This window comes from Vombatus ursinus, unplaced genomic scaffold (assembly GCF_900497805.2).
Source record: "Vombatus ursinus unplaced genomic scaffold, bare-nosed wombat genome assembly UNPS02004677.1, whole genome shotgun sequence".
In the NCBI taxonomy this organism is placed as follows: domain Eukaryota; kingdom Metazoa; phylum Chordata; class Mammalia; order Diprotodontia; family Vombatidae; genus Vombatus; species Vombatus ursinus.
In genome coordinates this window covers 684,907-702,542 of record NW_020944455.1, presented here as the reverse complement: position 1 = coordinate 702,542, position 17,636 = coordinate 684,907, and the positions used below count along the sequence as shown (strand labels likewise).

Genomic DNA, 17,636 nt, shown 5'->3' with positions numbered 1-17,636 from the left:
ATAAATAAACTCCTTTGTTTAAATCTTTTTATTTTTTTGAAGTTGGAAACTTTTGTCTTTTATTAACATTGCTCTTCAGCCATTCAATATTAATCAGAGCTGACAAAAATTAGTGTTGATACAATATAGTACTTTTGTTAGATCATTGGCCCCTCAGAATACTCTCATTTCACTCCATACGTCTGAACGGTCCAGTGGTTTTTACAAAATAATATTGTTTTGGCATATACATATTTACTTTTACTGAGATTACCTGAAAGTACAGACATTATTATAATTTTTCAATAGAGCAATGTTCTAACCATACTAGGCATGATCTTTTGAAGATAAATTGATATAGACCATTGCGTCCTTGTGATTTCTGCTTTCATCCTTCATCTGAGCAAACATCAGAAATTTTGGCTTAAATCCCGATGGTTGCAAATAACTCCATTTGGGAAGGCGGGGTAGGTAGATTTGGCCTCAGGTGGATGTGCATTGGGGGCATCTCATCCATCCTTCTATCTTATAGAATACCTTATTAGTTAGGCACATGAAAAATAGATGGAGGACAGGGGCAGAGCTGTCAGGACCCCAATGAATTGAGCATCATGGAATTAGCTTAAGTCTAGTAGTAGCGAGTGATGACATTTACTTCTAGGCCATGCTTTCAACTTTCTTGAGACCTATAGGGAGGCTATAGTGCTATTGCTTCTGCTTTCACTTCTAAGCCCCATTTCCCCCCTTTTGGGACAGGCCATGGTTTGGGGCCTCCTTCCTCTTTTCCTCCCTTTGTTCTATGTTGGATAGTGAGAAGTTTGTCAGTCCCGAGAAAAGGGTATTGGAATGCAACAGCCACAAAGCTAAATCCCTAAGGAAGATAAGTATGCCTGGCTTAGATTTATTGTCCTAGGAAACACACGGTATAGTTAGGTGGGTGAGGTCCCAGGTGACCCTGTGTCCTTTCTTCCACAGAGAATTACTTTCTTTTGATTTTTTTATGGCTGCTGCCTACAAGACTACTTCATTTTGCTTTTTCAGTACAATGTTAAAAGGGAAGTTAAAACAATGCCTATTTGGGTAGTTACTGGTAATCAATTAAAAATGTTTTATATTCAGAGGCACCTTCCACTGAATCTAAAAGTTGTCAGGATATACTGAATAGTTTTATTTATTGTGCATTCTAAGTAGGTTAAAAATGATTTGAATAGGGGCAGCTAGGTGGCACAGTGAATAGAGCTCTGGCCTTGCAGTTAGGAGGAGCTGAGTTCAAATCTGGCCTCAGATACTTGACACTTACTAGCTGTGTGATCCTGGGCAAGTCACTTAACCCTGATTGCCTCACCAAAAAGCAAAAAAAAAAAAAAAGATTTGAATAAGGGAAGTAAAATGCTTTAATTTCCAAATGGTACATGTGTATCCAAGTCCTTTTCTTGAAGCATTCCAGGACTGCTCACGACCTACTTCATTAGTAACTTATTTTTTAATAGCTAAAGAGAACAAAACACATTTTTCAAAGTACCAGCATAGCATGGTATATGAAGGACCTTGGAGTCAGGAAAACTTGGGTTCAGGTTCTGAATCTTAATTTCTTAGTGCCCCCAGGAAGCTCCCTGAGACCATATATAAGTTGAAGATAGTACAAGTTTGTGTTGGTGGAGGAATTTTCCCTACACTCATAAAAATAGAGAACTGGATCAAACAGTAACAAAAAAGAGAAAGAATAAAAAGAAATGTCAATGCCATGGTCAGAAGTATAATTTTTTATGTTGAGTTTTTTTTAATTTTGGAATGAGTAAAAGGTGTACTGTGGTTTTTCTCATTTAGATTTCCCATTTAGATATGAAAATCTTAATGTTAAAATGGACATTAAATGAAGACAGCATGCTAACCCACTGATTCAACAATCACACAATATAAATCTTTACTTTTTTCTTACCTTTCCCTCCACCCAAGACAATTTTCACAATGAGTAGCTGAGTCCAGAAATCCCAGTTGTTAAACCTTTTCTTTTCCCAAAGTATAACAAATGGTCTTCCTGAATGAAGGTCTCCCGATTATTTGATGGTTTGGCTGTCACTTGGTTTCACTTCTTGTCAGATGCTACCTTCCCTACTGATTTCTTCTTCTCCAAATAATCCTTTTCTACTGATGCTTCTTTTCTACAGGTGGCTTTTCCAAGGAACCATTTGTCTGCTGTGAATCCTGTTGCTTGACATCCTCTATGACTTGTTTGGCTTCTGTTTTCAATGATTCTTTCTTTTCTTTGTCATTCTCCTCAGTGAAACTCTTTGACTGTTTAACTCTTAGCTGTTCAAACATATTCAACCTATTTTCAACCATGTCATGAATCAACATGTCAAATACTATTCTTCCCACCATGTTGTATTCCGTTGTCTTACCTACTTCATGCATCAACTATGGTAGGAATTCAATCTCGATATCTCTTTCTGTAGGATCATAGAAATAACCACTATCCCTGAGATTGCCAAAGACACATGGAAGGAGGTCAGTCAGGTAAATCTTAGTATATACTTGTGCTGCAATTTTCAGTGAAGCCTCCTTCTGTCTGTTGAATACAGCTAGTTTTTGCTCTGTGCGATTTTCCTTCTCTTTCTGGTAACGTCTCCGTTGCTCTTTCTGTTGCTGTACTATGGCAAATTCCAGATTCCTTAATTCTTCAAACTGTTGTTGTTGCAACTCAATTTCGGCCAATTCTTCTTCCTCCAGGACTTTCAGCAAAGCTTGTTCAATGGTTTTTCCCACCAAAACTTTTAACATTGGTTTGACTTCAATGTCAAAGTTAAACAGCTCACCTTCAAATATTTGTGTGGCTACATCTTTGCCAATTTTGGCTAGGGTAAAGAGTGGCGTTGGTGGTTTGTCCAGAAATGCATCCGTTTGACATTCCTTATCCACTCCTATTATGTGATTGGCAAGCTCTTCCAGATATAATTCAGTCTGTACCTCAACATGCTTCCTGCCTTCTATAGGTTCAGGAGTATTTGGTTGAAGATGTTCTCTGGCTTGCTTTCTGGCAAGAGCTTTTCTCTTGGCCGCCTGCCGTCTTTGGAGCACAACGGGATCCGGTTGAGAAATCGGTTGATAGGAACGTAAAGCGTAAGTGTTGCCTCGGATAACCCTTCTGTCATACATAATGTTTACAAAACGAATAGGCTTTTCATCTGACAACCCGAAGCTGTCCCGGTCCCGGTAGCGATGGCGCTGGCAGGGCAGGGTTCGGGGCAGGCTGGAGAAGGTGTAGCTGCCAGAGGGTTTGGGTCTGGGGTCGGCCACTGTGGAGATCATTGTGGCGGGGGTAGGCCGCCAGTGGGCCCGACGGGCTTGGCTGGGAAGTAGTAGAAAGCTGTGGACCTGGGAGGGGCGGCCCCGTGAGCTACAACTAGGCCACCAGCAGAAGGTCAGTGGCGGCAGAAAATGGGCCAGGTAGAACGGGGTTGGGGGAGGTGGTTGGGGCTTCGCTCCACCCCAGTGACCCTACAGATGCGGTACAATGCTCGCCTGTAATGACCCGCATGGTTGCTCGGCAACGCAGAGTTCTTCCTCCTCTGTTTAAATCTTAAAGCTCTTCCCAACCTGATGCCAACCTAGCTTTCCAGCCTCATTGGACACTACTTTCGCTTCTGCGCTCTTCAATCCGGCCAAACTGGCCTTTGTTCCGTTCCCCTCACGTGTCCCATCTCTGTCTTTGCACTGACTGTCCCTTGTGCCTGCAATGCTCTCCATTCTCACTCATCTCCCCCTCATAGATGTCCTTATCATAGACAGAGTCCCCGTCTTCCTTCAAGATGCAGCTCAAGCGCCATCTTTTACGCTAAGCCTTCCCTGTTCTCCTCAAGTCCCCCCTGCAACTAGTAACGCCCTCCACTCTCCCTCCCCAACTAACTTGTATTTAACTATAAATATTGTATCTATAGTCGTCCTGTATATACATGTCCAAGGGTAGGCTGGTCCGAAAGAGATTGTCAATGTATACAAATGAGGGCTTGATTTATAGTTTTGTTAATCGTCCAGACATAAGAAAGTATTAATAATGCAGATTAATTTAAAAAGTGTGTGTGTGTGTGTGTGTGTGTGTGTGTGTGTGTGTGTGTGTATACATTACTTTTCTTCTGGAAAGCTTGGTTGTTAAACATTTACCAGCACACCCCTTTGTTACTCTATGAATATTGCTTGAGCTCAGCAGGAGAGCAACAGCATTTGTCCCATTTCAGACTCATAGACTATAAACAGAAAAAGCAGCTTTTCCATGCTCACCAACCCATAGATGGAACATCTAGCATTGAGGAACTGCTGCTGGGTCCTTATGGTCCAGGGTACTGCACCATTGACTTTTCCACTGAGGGGCGCTTCTGCTCTTGACTCAAGTCTGGGGGAACATGACCCTTAAGGAGAGGAATTATGGTCCTTTTTTCATATTCTTTAGCTCATTAATCTCCTAACTCCAGTGATTTAGGTTCAGTTATACTTAGATCTTAGGTTATGGCTCATGTCTAGGGTTTCTCCAAAAGGAATACTTAGTATATAATATGAATCAGGCATGGGACAGCTATTTATTTGCTATATAAAAAAGAATTCTAAATATAGGATACCCACAAGCAGGCATTTGACAAAAACAAACTTAAAACAGGATTCATAACTATTGTTATCATCTGTTGGGAAGGCTAATATTTAAACTTCATCAAAACACAAAGCAATTTAGGGGCAGCTAGGTGACATAGTGGATAGAACTCCAGCCTTGAGTCAGGAGGACCTGAGTTCAAATCTGACCTCAGACACTTGACACTTACTAGCTGTGTGACCCTGGGTGAGTCACTTAACCCCAATTACCTAACCACAAAAACAAGAAAACATAAAGCAATTTGCAGGAGGGCTATATTTTACATTTTGCCTTGGTTCCACATTGTCCAAACAATTGCTGGCATATATCTTCTAGTAAAATGAAATGGGCTTGGGCCAATCCTCTTGTTGGTGACAGTCTTCTCTCAGAGCCCTATAGTCACTAGGGATGCCTCCTTGGGCCACCTGTCAGTTCTGACTTGAAGGGATCCAGGATGTCCACAACCTTCTAACTCATAAGGTCACTTCCAAACCCAGAGTATATCTGGGGAACAATATTTGATTACCTATTCAGGAAAGGAAACACAAAATGGAAAAGGCAGCCATGAGCCCAGGCTCACAGGGCCAATTGCATGAACTATGCTCCATTGGTGGAGATTGATAGCTTGGTGTTACCCACTAGTGGGAGGGGTGGAGTTGGTAAGAACTAGAGAGAAGAGAGATTCTGGTCTCTCCACTGACACTGCCATCCCTCTGGTGCAGGCTCTCATCACCTCACACCTGGATTATTGCAATAACCTTCTGGTGGATTGACTGCCTCAAGTCTCTCCCCACTTCAGTCCACCTAATTCTTGTTCTCCCCTATCCAATCAACTGCAGTAGCTCCCTATTTACCTCCGAGATAAAATATTAAATAAATCCTCTTTTGGTTTTTAAAACCCTTTCCAGTTGTCTTACATGTTACTCTCCTTCACATGTTTCACTGTCCAGTGACAATGGCCTCCTAGTTGTTCCATGAACATGACACTCCATCTATCTCTCAGCTCCAGGCATTTTCTCTGGCTATTCCCCATGTCTGGAATGCTCTCACTCCTCCTTTTGGCCTCCTAGCTTTCTTCAAATCTCAGCTAAAATCCCACCTTCTGTAAGAAGCCTTTCCTGGTCCCACAATGCCAGTGCCTTCCCTCTGAAATCACCTCTAATTTACCTGGTACCTAACTTGTTTGTGCATTTTCTCCCCCAGTAGACCCTGAGCTCCTTGAGGGCAGGGACAGTGCTTTGGCCTCTCTTTGTATCCTCAATGCTTTTTTTTTTGGTGAGGCAGTTGGGGTTAAGTGACTTGCCCAGAGTCACACAGCTAGTCAGTGTTATGTGTCTGAGGCCAGATTTGAACTCAGGTCGTCCTGACTCCAGGGTCAGTGCTCTATCCACTGTACCACCTAGCTGCTGCTTGTATCCTTAATGGTTAGCACAATGCCTGGAACATACTAGGCATTTAATAAATGCTTGTTGTCTTGATTCAGGATTGGCTGATTCTAGCTCCTCCTCTCCCATTCAGGGGGAAGTCTGACCAACTCTTCAGCAGGCAGTAGATGGTTGTGATAGGTCTTTGTGGTAACATCTGGGAATATCTTGTAGACTGGCGGGATAGCCTATCTTTCAAATCTTGCCTCAGATACTTACTGGGTGTGTGACCCTGAAGACCAAATGAGATAATGATTGCAAAGCACTGAGCACAGTGCCTGGCACATAGTAGGTGCTATATAAGTGCTAGCGATTATTCCTATTCTTTTCTTTGATGACCTGGAGGGTAGAAAGGCTCCTTTACTTTCTCTGTAAGGAGGGAGCCCATCTGGAGCCTTGCACATAGGCTGCAGTCACTTGGCCTTGGCAGAAATACTGAACACTCATTGCAAATTCAGCCTGCTTTTCATATCGACTGGAAGCGAGCCCTTCCATCTTTTTCATTCTTTTAGGAAGGACTGCTGAACTGCGGTGACCTAATGCTAGTGGCAGGTCATGAGCCTGGAGTTGGCAGTCTCTTTCTCACCTCTTTAACACCTAATTAACACCTTGCCAGCTCCAACATCCATCCTTGTCTCTCACTTTCTCTTAGCTTCTCCTTCTCTATTAGTCTTCTCTGCCCCACCCCCTTGAGCTTAAGCCTTCTCTTCCTGCTTCTCATCCTCATCTTTCTTCCTGATTCCTTCTCTTCACATCCTCTTCTTCTTCTGCATGTCTTTCTCTTCCTTTAGCTTCTGAAATTCTCCCAAATTTTCCCTCCACAAATTCAATCTTTGGCTTCCCTGGCAATTCCAAACCCCTCCAAATCACCTTCTTCATTCCTTCTCCTTCAGCTGAAATCCTTCTTGGGCATCTTCTCCCACAGCTTTCCTAAATGGTGTGATCTGTTGATGACTGTTCTCAGTCTCATGTAGAGATCTTTGTCAAGGTGTAGGAATTAGTTCAATTTTAATTCAACGGGCAAGGTATCAAGCTTGGTACCAGGGTCCTACGAAGCTTATTAAGGCAGGGCTGCTGACCTCCCAAAATTTGTAATTTAGCTTTCTAGTTCAAGGCTCTGCACAAAGTGAGTTATTTGAATTTACGGTACACAAATAATGATAATGTGAGAGCAGTGCAGGCTGCTTTTGAGGAAAAAAACCCCAAACCCTTGTAAGAAACATGTATAATCAGGAAAAATAAATTCCCACTTTAGCCATGTAAAAATTCATGTCTCATTCTGTATCTTGAGTCATCAGCTCTCTTTGAGGAGGTGGGTAGCATATATTTTGCCACTGGACTTGGAATTCTGATTGCTCCCTGCTTTGATCAGAGTCCTAAAGTCTTTCAAATTTGTCTTTATTTGTCTTTACAATATTGCTATTACTGGATAAATGATTCTCCTCGTTCTACTCATCTCACTTTGCATCAGTTTATATAGGTCTTCTCAGTTTTTTCTGAGACTATTCCTTTCATCATTTCTTATGGGGCAATAATATTCCATTACATTCATATACCATAATTTGTTTGGCCATTTATTCCCCAACTGATGGGAACCCTCTCAGTTTCCATTTCTTTGCCACTGCAAAAAAGCTGCTATAAGTGTTTGTGTATACATGTGTTTTCCAGGGGTGTAGTCTTTGGGAGATCCTATCCTTAAATTTTCAGGGTAAGCATTTACACTTCAAAAGATGGGAAATGCTTCAAATCAGGGCTTGATTTTTTTTGTTTTGTTAACTGTCTAGATTTTTAAAAGTTATAGAGAAAATGATAATGATGAAGATTAAACCTGAAAGTGTGCTGTGTATACATTTCTTCCCCCCACCTCTAAGGTGGTTGTTAAACATTTACCAGCACACCCTTCGTCTTTTCCTCCTTTTTTGATCTCTTTGGTGTCTACACCTAATAGTATTGCTTGGGTCAAAGGATATGCACAGTCTAGTAACTTTGGGGGCATAGTTACAAATTGCTTTCTAGGAGCTGATGCTTTTTGCAAGTCCCCACAAAATCCTGCCATCCCTGTATTAATCAGCAAAAGGATGTAGTATATAATTTGGCCACCAGATGGTGCTACTCTCAAGGACCTAGCTAAGTGATTTCATCAGTAGATCCAGCACACACATGCTGGTCTCACCAGAGTTTGCAGTATTCCCCTTGCTCACCAGATAGCTCTTGCCTACAAGTTCTTAGACTAAGTTCCCTCCCATTTAGGGCATGACTGGGAAGATTTAGTTGCCCTCACTTGCTGGATTGAAATTTAGTCTAGAAGAGAAGAAATTAACTTTCATTCTGAAATATTGAAATGATAGTTTCAATTTGGCTCTATTTCTGGGAGATTTCCTTCAATATGGCTGACAGCTATATTTTACAGAAAGAAGAAACAAAACAAAACATAATAAAAAGGGAGCAATCCACAGCATGGCCACATGCATTTTATTTTATTGGATAAAGAAAATTATTAAGATGACTATTAAGAGCTACTCTGTGGAGTACTCAACTGATTGCTTCCCACCAAACACCTGTACCATTCCTGGGGGAATAGAAAGAAAGATCAGGGGAAAGAGGGACATGTCTAGGACTACCTTGTATCAACTCTCAAAGTAATTGGAGAAAATGGGTTTATGGGCAATAATTCATGGGGGAGGTAATATTTGAGATGAGTCTTAAAGGCCTGTTTCTTTATCATCACTTCTATTTGACTTCTGCTTTCACCCTTGTCTCCCTGTATACATTTAGAAAGAAACCTCTTAATAGTCTCTCTGTTGTAATTTTATTGTTGTTGTTGTCTTGGATTTCAGTAATTGTTCATCCTTCTTTTATTTGTTACTTGTGGTGTTTGAGGAGTAAATAGTTTCTTCAGGTCTGGCTATCTTTCGAGGAAAGTTTTGAACACTTCTTTTTTATTGAACATCCATCTCTTTTCATTAATAGTTGGGCTCAGATTTGCAAGATGGTTGCATCTTGAGCTCCTTTGCTATTTAGAACACATTATTGCATTTCTTTCTATGGTTTCTGATGGGTGCAAAATGTCTTGTATTATTTGAATTTTTTTTCCTTTATATTTTTTTGTGTGTGGAATTTTATTTATTTATTGCCACTTTTCAACATTCACTTCTATAAGCTTTTGAGTTTTAAATTTTCTCCCCTTTCTTCCCTTCCCCCCTCCTCAAGGCAGTGGGCAATCTGATATAGGTTCTACATATACACCCATATTAAACTTATTTTCACATTAATTATGTTGTAAAGAAGAATTAGAACCAATGGGAGGAACCATAAGAAAGAAGAAACAAAACAAAATAAAAAAGGGAGCAAATAGTATGCTTCAATCTGCATTCAGACTCCATAATTATTTCTCTGGATGTGGATAGCATTTTCCATCATGAGTCTTTTGGAGATATCTTAGATCCTTGCATTTCTGAGAAGAGCCAAGTCTATGAACGTTAGTCATTGCACAAAGTGACTGTTACTGTGTACAACGTTCTCCTGGTTCTGCTCACTTCACTCAGCATCAGTTCATGTAAGTCTTTCTAGGATTTTCTGAAGTCTGCCTGCTCATCATTTCTTATAGTACAATAGTGTTCCATTACATTCATATACCACAACTTGCTCAGCCATTCCCCAGTTGATGGACATTCCCTCAATTTCCAATTCTTGGACACCCCAAAAAGAGCTGCTATGAATATTTTTGTACATGTAGGTCTTTTTCCCATTTGTATGATCTTTTTGGGATACAGCCCTAGAAGTGCTATTGCTGGGTCAAAGGTTTTCCTTTATATTTAAAGGTCTTCCCCCGGTTGCTTGCAGAATTTGTTTGCCAATGGAATTGGTAAATTTTGCAGCACAGAATTTTTTTTTTCTGGAGGTGATTTGTGGATTGTTTTGATTGACACTTTGTTTTCTGTCTTTAGAAGATCTGGTCAGTTTTCTTGTATTATCTCTTGCATTATAGTCTTCAAATTTTTTGATTTGTCTTGTTCTTTTGGGAGCCTAAATTGTTTCTATACATCCTGTCTTTGAGATCGATATATTTTGCTTGTGTCAACTGGACCGGAAACAGCCTCTAACCTGTGGGTGGCCAGAACCAAACAAACAGAGCAGGCTAGAGACAGGAGAGTCAGGACACAAAACAGAAGATTAATTATTTTCAGAGTGAGGAAAATGACGTATGCATATGGAACCCCCCTCCCCCAAGGAGGAGGGCTTAACAAGCTGGACTAAATAAAGGCAGGTCTTATATACACCCTGGGCTGGACCATGACATAATCATTCTTAGGTCTTGAGTTATTGTTCCCACAGGCCCTGTGGGAACAGCATTGTCTCAAGTCTTGGGGGTCATACCCACTCTGTGGGGCACAGAACCAGAGTCCTGTGATAGGAACAGGAGTGTAGTACCTGTCAGTGACAAGGAACAGGGATTGTGAATATGATGGTAGCCCTGGGAAATTGGGAAGCTAAATCTCTCAGTGAACACCTGCTGCTGGTCCAAACAATATACTTTGCCATATTACCCTAAGTGCAAAGGATTATTGTTATGCCAAGCTCAGGACACAGCCTGCTTGCTGGGTCTTAGCTCTGGGAAACAGTGTATCTCCAAAATGTTTTGACACTTATATGGAGATCATGGTTTCTTTTAGGTTACTGCTTTTGACTTCTCTTCTTCCAGATTGTCCTTCGCTTCCATGTATTTGCATGCTCAATCAGTTGATTCTTGCTTTTGTTTCTTTGGTGAGGCTTGCCACAATACGTGTTAAAGTTTTTCTATTCTGCCAATTATTTCTTCTGTGCAGTCCATAAATTCTGCTTTCCCAATTCTTACTTTTTTTTGAAGCATTCAGGAATATCCTGCTGTGGTTCTATGCTTTCATGGGAATCCACAGGGTCCTCTGCCTCATCAGATGTTGATTTGTCTTGTAATATTTAGCCTGAACTCTTTTACCTGATCTGGAGGCCATATTTCCTGTTGTTATTAATAGCTTTCCTGTCGCTTCAAGGTCTTTGAGTTTTCTTCCTCTTGATAGCTTTGGTAATTTCAATCTTATTTCCTTATTTTCCCCTATTGCTCATTTTTTTTTTTTTACTCCTTTCTCTTTGATTGAAGTTTTCCTGAAGGCTAGATCTCAAAGTTGTCTCTGCTTCCTCCCATGATGGGCAATTCATGATTCATCAGCCTTGGTCTCTGCCTCAAGCTTCTCGAGGGACAGAACTTCATTTGGATGCTGGACTCTTTCCCTCAGGCTTATTGGACCGCCATATAGCCATTCACACATGAGTCCTGCCTCAGTTCCTTCTGTTCCCCAGTTGTCTGGCTAGTTCTGCTGTGACATAGAGTGCTGCCTCCTTGGGCATTGCTGTTGCAGCACCAGTAAACTTCTGCCATTTGGATTTCCATAGGGAGGTGGTAGTATAGAGTTGAGTTTTTTTGCAGGCCCTTGGGTTTCCTTGTTGGGGGAGAGGTGGAGAGGAATGCTGAGTGAGCATGTTAGGGATTAGGGATTATTAGCCTTCTCTGCTATTAGTTCTTTTTTTTTTCTTTACCTCATTTGGGTTCTTGGTGTCCTAGACTGTGGAGACAGTTGAAAAGGCTTTATCTCTTGTACATAATTTCTATTTTCAAGAGATTTGAGAGGTCATGAGGATTGGAGAAAATGGCTCATCCTCCATTTGATCTTGCATATGACCTAGAAATATCTGAGATAGATCTTAAAGGATAGGAAGGATTTCAAGAAGTAATTATGAGAAGGAGATGTAGGAGAAACGCTGTCCCACCTTCACTTAACGATGGCACTTTTCTACTTATACTCTGTAAGTGTAGAAATCTAATCAGATTTTGCTTTTACCTAAATCAGTCTTAAAGGGGAAAAGGTCATAGAATTAAATGCAAAAATGAAACTTTTCTAAACTGCAGCACTTCGATTTGAAGAAGCTCTTTAGATCTTAAGAGGCAACAGTAGAGTATGCTAAGTTTCCCTTCTCTCCCACCTTCTGCATTAGGCTGTATTTTTCTAGCTTCTGTCATAGGATGGTATTATCTAGAGATAATTATAACCTCTGAATAAGTCTATGCCTGAAAATGTTCTCGATGGTCATTAATAGAGACCGTCTTGAGAGTCTTGGCCTTTCTCTAGACGTTATGCTCTTCACTGCATCGGCCAGCATTGTTAATCCTCTTTCTATAGTGGAGAAGAGCCCTCCCTCAACCAAGTGAATTACAAGATAATTTATACTATTAGTGACACCATTGCCACTAATAATTATAGTATTTCCACTTACCAGTGGAAAATCATTCATTGTCTTTCACAACAGATACTTGCTCCATAGTAACAAACTTGTTTTTCTCTCTCTCTCTTTTTTTAAGGCAATTGGGGTTAAGTGACTTGCCCAGGGTCCCACTGCTAGTAAGTGTCAAGTGTTTGGTCTCAGGCTGAATTTGAACTCAGGTCCTGCTGACTTCGGGGCCGGTGCTCTATCCACTGCACCACCTAGCTGCCCCTTTGTTTTTCTCTTAAATTTTTTCTTTTCCCACTCCTTTCAACTTGTGGCTCTCCCTGAGACCTGGCTCCCTTCTGATGACATACTTTCACCCATACCCTGATTGATTGGCCCCCCCCCCCAATCATCCTCACTTTTTCACTTATCTACTATTTTTCACTTCTCTACTGCCTACTAACATGCCCGAGTCTCCCCCATTTTCCAGAACCCTTACTTGATCCCTGCCAGCTATCATCCTATCTCTGCTTCTTTTTGTGGCCAAAAAGAGGTCATCTACAATAGGTATCTCCATTTCGTTCCTTCTCACTCTCTTCTTAACTCTGCAGTCTAGCTTTCCAACCTCATCATTCAACCAAAGCTGTTCTCTGCAAAATTACCAATGATTGAATTGCCAGATCTAATGACCCTTTCTCGACCCTCCTCCTTGACTTGACCTCTCTGCAGCCTTTGATACTGTTGATTACCCCATTCTCCTTGATATTCTCTTATCTCAGGTTTTTGGGACATGACTCTACCCAGGTTATCCTCCCCTTTATCTGACCTAGTCCTTCTTATTCTCCTTGGCTGGATCTTTGTCCAGTTCACATCCACGAAACTTGGGCGGCCTCCAGCGCACTGTCCTGGGCCTTCTTCTCTCCTCCCTCTATACTATTTTGCTTGGTAACTTCATCAGCTCCTATGGATTCAGCGATCACATCTATGCTGTTGATTCTCAAATCCACTTATCCAGCCCTTACCTCTCTGTTGACCTCTAGTCTGGAATATAATCTAGTCTGTCTATATGACATCTTTTTTTTCACTTTTTTTTGTGAGGCAATTGGGGGTTAAGTAACTTGCCCAGAGTCACACAGCTAGTAAGTTTTTATGTGTCTGAGGTCAAATTTGAACTCAGGTTGTCCTGACTTCAGGGCCGGTACTCTATTCACTGCGCCACCTAGTTGCCCCCTATATGACATCTTGAACTGGATTCCAGAAGACATCTTAAACTCAATATGTCCAAAACAGAACCCATTCTTTTTCCCCAAACCCTCCTAATTTTGTATTACTGTTAAGGATGCCATGAGTCACCCAGGCTCAAAACCCAGGTGTCATTGGGCGACTCTCTCAGCCCCCACATCCAATGTATTGAGAAGGCCTGCTGATTTTATCTTAATACCATCTCTTGTATGTGCTCCTTTCTCTCCTCTGACACGGCCACCACCTTAGTGCAGGGCCTTCTCACACCTGGATTATTGCAATAGCCTTGTGTCTTTGCCACAAGTTTCTCTCCATTGCACACCTATCTATCCTTTACCCAGCTATCAAATTGATCTTTCTTAAGCACAGGTCTGACCATGTCAATTCTCTGGAGTCAATAAATTCCAATGGCTCCCTATCACTTCCAGCATCAAATATAAAATCCTTCAGAACTTTCTCTTCCCATTTCTTACATCTTATTCCCCTCCACATACTCTGGGCCTCACTGATACTGGCCTCCTTGTTATTACTCAAACAAGAGACTCCATCTTCCAACTGGACATTTTCACTTGCTGTCTCTCCTTCCTGGAACTCTCTCCCTCCTGATCTGGAGATCTTGGCTTTTCCCAGGCTTCCTACAAGTCCCAACTAAAATCCCACCTTCTACAGGAAGTCTTTCCTTACCCTCTGTAATTCTCATGTTTTCCTTCTGCTGATTATTTCCAATATATCCTGCAAGTCATTTCTATACAGTTGTTTGCATGCTGTGTCTCTTATCAGACTAACAGCTCCTCAAGAATGGGAACTGGTTTTTGGCCTTATTTGGAGGTATCCCCAGTGCTTAGCACTGTGCCTGGCATATAGTAGGTGTTAAATACATGTTTATTGACTGACTCGCTGACTTTACTGATCAGTGACTACATTGGGGTTGGGTCATATGAAATGTGATGACTGTGAACTTGCCCAAACAAGTTAGAAAAAATCAGGAGACCTAGATTACAGTCCCAGGTTTGACACTGACTCACTGTATTCTTTACCTCTGTGAGCCTCAGTTTCCCCATCTATAAAATGAAGGAATTGTAATCCATAATCTCCAAAGCCCTTGCCTACCTTGAATTTTTGTGATTGCCAATAACCCCCACCTGGTTTTCCATTTTTATGAGTTTTTGTTTATATGGTGTTTCAAGGTTTACGGCCACCCAGTGAGAGAGTATTATCATTCCCACTTTATAGAAGGGAGGGAGCATTTATGTGTGGCCTTCTATACAATCTAGCCCATACAATAGCTTTCCTGAGGAAAATGGGGAGACTCTTAGTGCTTTTTTTTTTTAACAAATATTTTCCCACTTGATCTTTACATATAAAGAAAATGAAACTCAGAGAAGATGATACTACCTTGCCTCCAGCTATGCAGACCGATGGTTAAGGGGCCACAAGGGGTTTCTAACCCAGGTCTTTTCCTTTCAAGTCAAGAGATGCTTCCACTATAATCCAATGAATCCCTAGGAGAGCTCCAATTCTTGTTTAGGGAAACTGAGGCACAGAGGGAGCCATTTGACTTCAGTCAGATACAAGGGCTGGGAGGGGGTCAGTGCTCTTTGCATCCAGCTGGCCCCCAGTGGGGCTCTGCATGGTTTACTGGTGCCAGGGTGCCCTAGGCTTATCAAAGGCCAATGAAAAGGGAAATGAGGAAAACCAGTGGGAGAAGAGAATACAAAGAGAGGAAGAAAACAGAAGGAAAGGGAGAAAAAAGCAGCCATGTAGTAAGTAGCCTTTCCCTACAGTGGAAAGTGTGCCAGATTTGTAGGCAGGGGACCTGCATTCAAATTCTGACTCTGCTGCTTACTCCTTGAATGACTGGGTAAATCACTTCTCCTCTCTTGGTCCTTAGATTCCACTCTGTAAAAGGAGAGGATTGGATAAGCTGGCCTCTGAGGTCCCTTCCAAAAAGGAAAGAAAATAATATAAAATAAGACAGCCAAGCCGAGGCAGGGTCACCGCTTTCTGTCCCAGAAGCCGGAGCACCTGCCCCCTTAGACTTTGCAGAGTTCCATTAGGACGGGGAGAGAAGGAAGGGATGCTCTTGGTGGGGTGGTGTCCTTTGTCTGGGAAACGGAAAGACTACAACTCCCAGACCGCCTCGCTTTCCAGATGGAGACCGAGGGCTCCAACTGCTCCCCAGTTTCCGCAGGGAAGCGTTGGGCTCCCGCCGCTATTGTATGGGGCTTTCTCGGTTTGTCTCAGTCTCTCCCTCTTTCTCTCCTCCACCCCTCCTGCCCGCCGGAGGAAGGCAGGGCTTCCACCCGCGCAGCGTTAACCCTTTGCGTGCCAGCAGCCAGGGAGTCGCGTCGGGAGCCCGGGAATCCCGGGGACTAGCTGGTGTGCCTTAGGGAAAGGGCAAGGAGGCCGCCGGCGGTTCCAGAGGGCTCGGCCTGGGGCGCTCGCTAGCTTTAAGAGCGGGCCGGGCCCTGGGACCTCGGGGCTGCCAGTAAGCCCAGCAGCAGAGGAAAAGCGGGCGGGGGCCAGCTAGGGTCAGGACCAAAGGAGCCTTCGGAGCTGGAGGGGACTGTCTAGCAGCTAATCCCGGGGAGGGGCGGGCGGCACTAAGGCCCCGCCCCCGGGTCGCCCCGGCCCGCCCCCCGCCCGGCCCGGCAGAAGTGGCACGTTCGCGATTGTCCAGGAAGGAGCCGGGGAGGGCTCGAGAGGCCACTTTAGCTGCGGCCGCCGCTGCCTTCGGGTGGCTTGTGCGCCAGGGCGGCCGGGGCGAAGCCGGGGGCGGGAGAGGGCTGGGAGCATGCGGAGCGCTGGGCAGCGGCCGGCCGGGCCCCCACAGCTGTAGCTCGCCGGGTCAGCCGAGGGAGGGAGGGAGGGAGGCGTTCGCAGCCCGGGGCAGCCCGCGGCTCCTGTGGAGTGCCTGAAGCGGCGGCCCCGGCCCTAGTCCCGCCTGAGCCCAGCCGCCAGTGCGGTGCCGTGCGCGGTGGTGCGGCGCCCCAGCAGCTGATGCGCCCTCTCTGGACTCGCTCGCTCTCTCTCTGTTTGCAGTGTGTGTGGCCCCGCTCCGCGCCCCGACCCGCATCCGCACCCGCACCATGGGGCACCCCCCGCTCGAGTTCAGCGACTGCTACCTGGACAGCCCCGATTTCCGCGAGAGGCTCAAATGCTACGAGCAGGAGCTGGAGCGGACCAACAGATTCATCAAAGACGTGATCAAAGACGGCAACTCCCTTATCGGAGCTATGAGAAGTAAGTGACCGCTGCCCCCTGGACCCCTCTGCGCACACACACACCCACACCCACACACCCACACCCACACACACACCCACACCCACACACCCACCCACCTACCTACCTGTCTGGGGAGGTGCCCGCTGGCGTGGGGGTGGGGAAGGGGGCTTCACCTGGAGGTTACGGATCCCGCCCGAACTCTGCTCCCCTCCCCGCGTCCCCTTCGGGAGCGCTGGCCTTATAAGGTCAGTTTCTCCGTTGTGTGCCAAAGGACCCCCCTCCCTGGCAGATGCCTTTCATTGGCAGATGTCTCGCTCATCCGCCATTCTCGGGGTAGTGGGGCCTGTGGTCGGGTGACAACAACCTGAACAGATGCCTGGTCCCAAAGAAGAATTGCAGAAAGCCGCCGGGGTCTGGGGAGTGCTTATCTGGTCCCGAAAGTCCCTTTCCGAGGATTATTTTTATTATTGCCATTGCCATGGTTATGTTAGCAGATGAGCTTGGGGACCGGGAAAAGACCTGGGGAGGTGGGGGCGGGGGCGAGTGTAAATATACGGGCTGGGATCTTCTCCACAAAGTGTCTTTTGCCCCAGCTACATTTGTGTTGAGCGTGCTGGCCTGAAGTCGCAGTCAGTTTTAGCCTAAGTAGGGACACATGGGTTTTTAGCTACCGGCTCCAGTGGCCATTGAGTAGGGCTCAGGGCAGGAACAAAAGATATGCCCTTGGATGGGTAAAGATAGCGAAGGGGGGGGTTGTGGAGGATGAGGCTGGAGAGATGGGGGCAGGGGGGTCACTCCCTGAAGGAACCTCACTGTGCCGGCCTTCCTGGATGGTCACAGCTGACTCAGAGGCTTGGAACCTCTGTGTGTGTGTGTGTGTGTGTGTGTGTGTGTGTGTGTGT

The 17,636-nt window shown here is 44.2% G+C and overlaps 1 protein-coding gene and 1 pseudogene across 1 annotated transcript in view; one reads left to right on the top strand and one right to left on the bottom strand.

The window, feature by feature from the left end:
- Positions 1–2,065: 2,065 nt before the first annotated feature.
- LOC114025623 lies at positions 2,066–3,288 on the bottom strand (annotated as a pseudogene).
- Positions 3,289–16,558: 13,270 nt separating this feature from the next.
- OPHN1 (oligophrenin 1) overlaps positions 16,559–17,636 on the top strand; it is a 273,019-nt gene continuing 271,941 nt past the window's right edge. The window contains exon 1 of the mRNA XM_027839055.1: positions 16,559–16,752. Within this exon, the coding sequence (XP_027694856.1) occupies positions 16,599–16,752 (154 nt within the window). The 5' untranslated portion in view covers positions 16,559–16,598. The remainder of the gene's footprint in view (positions 16,753–17,636) is intronic.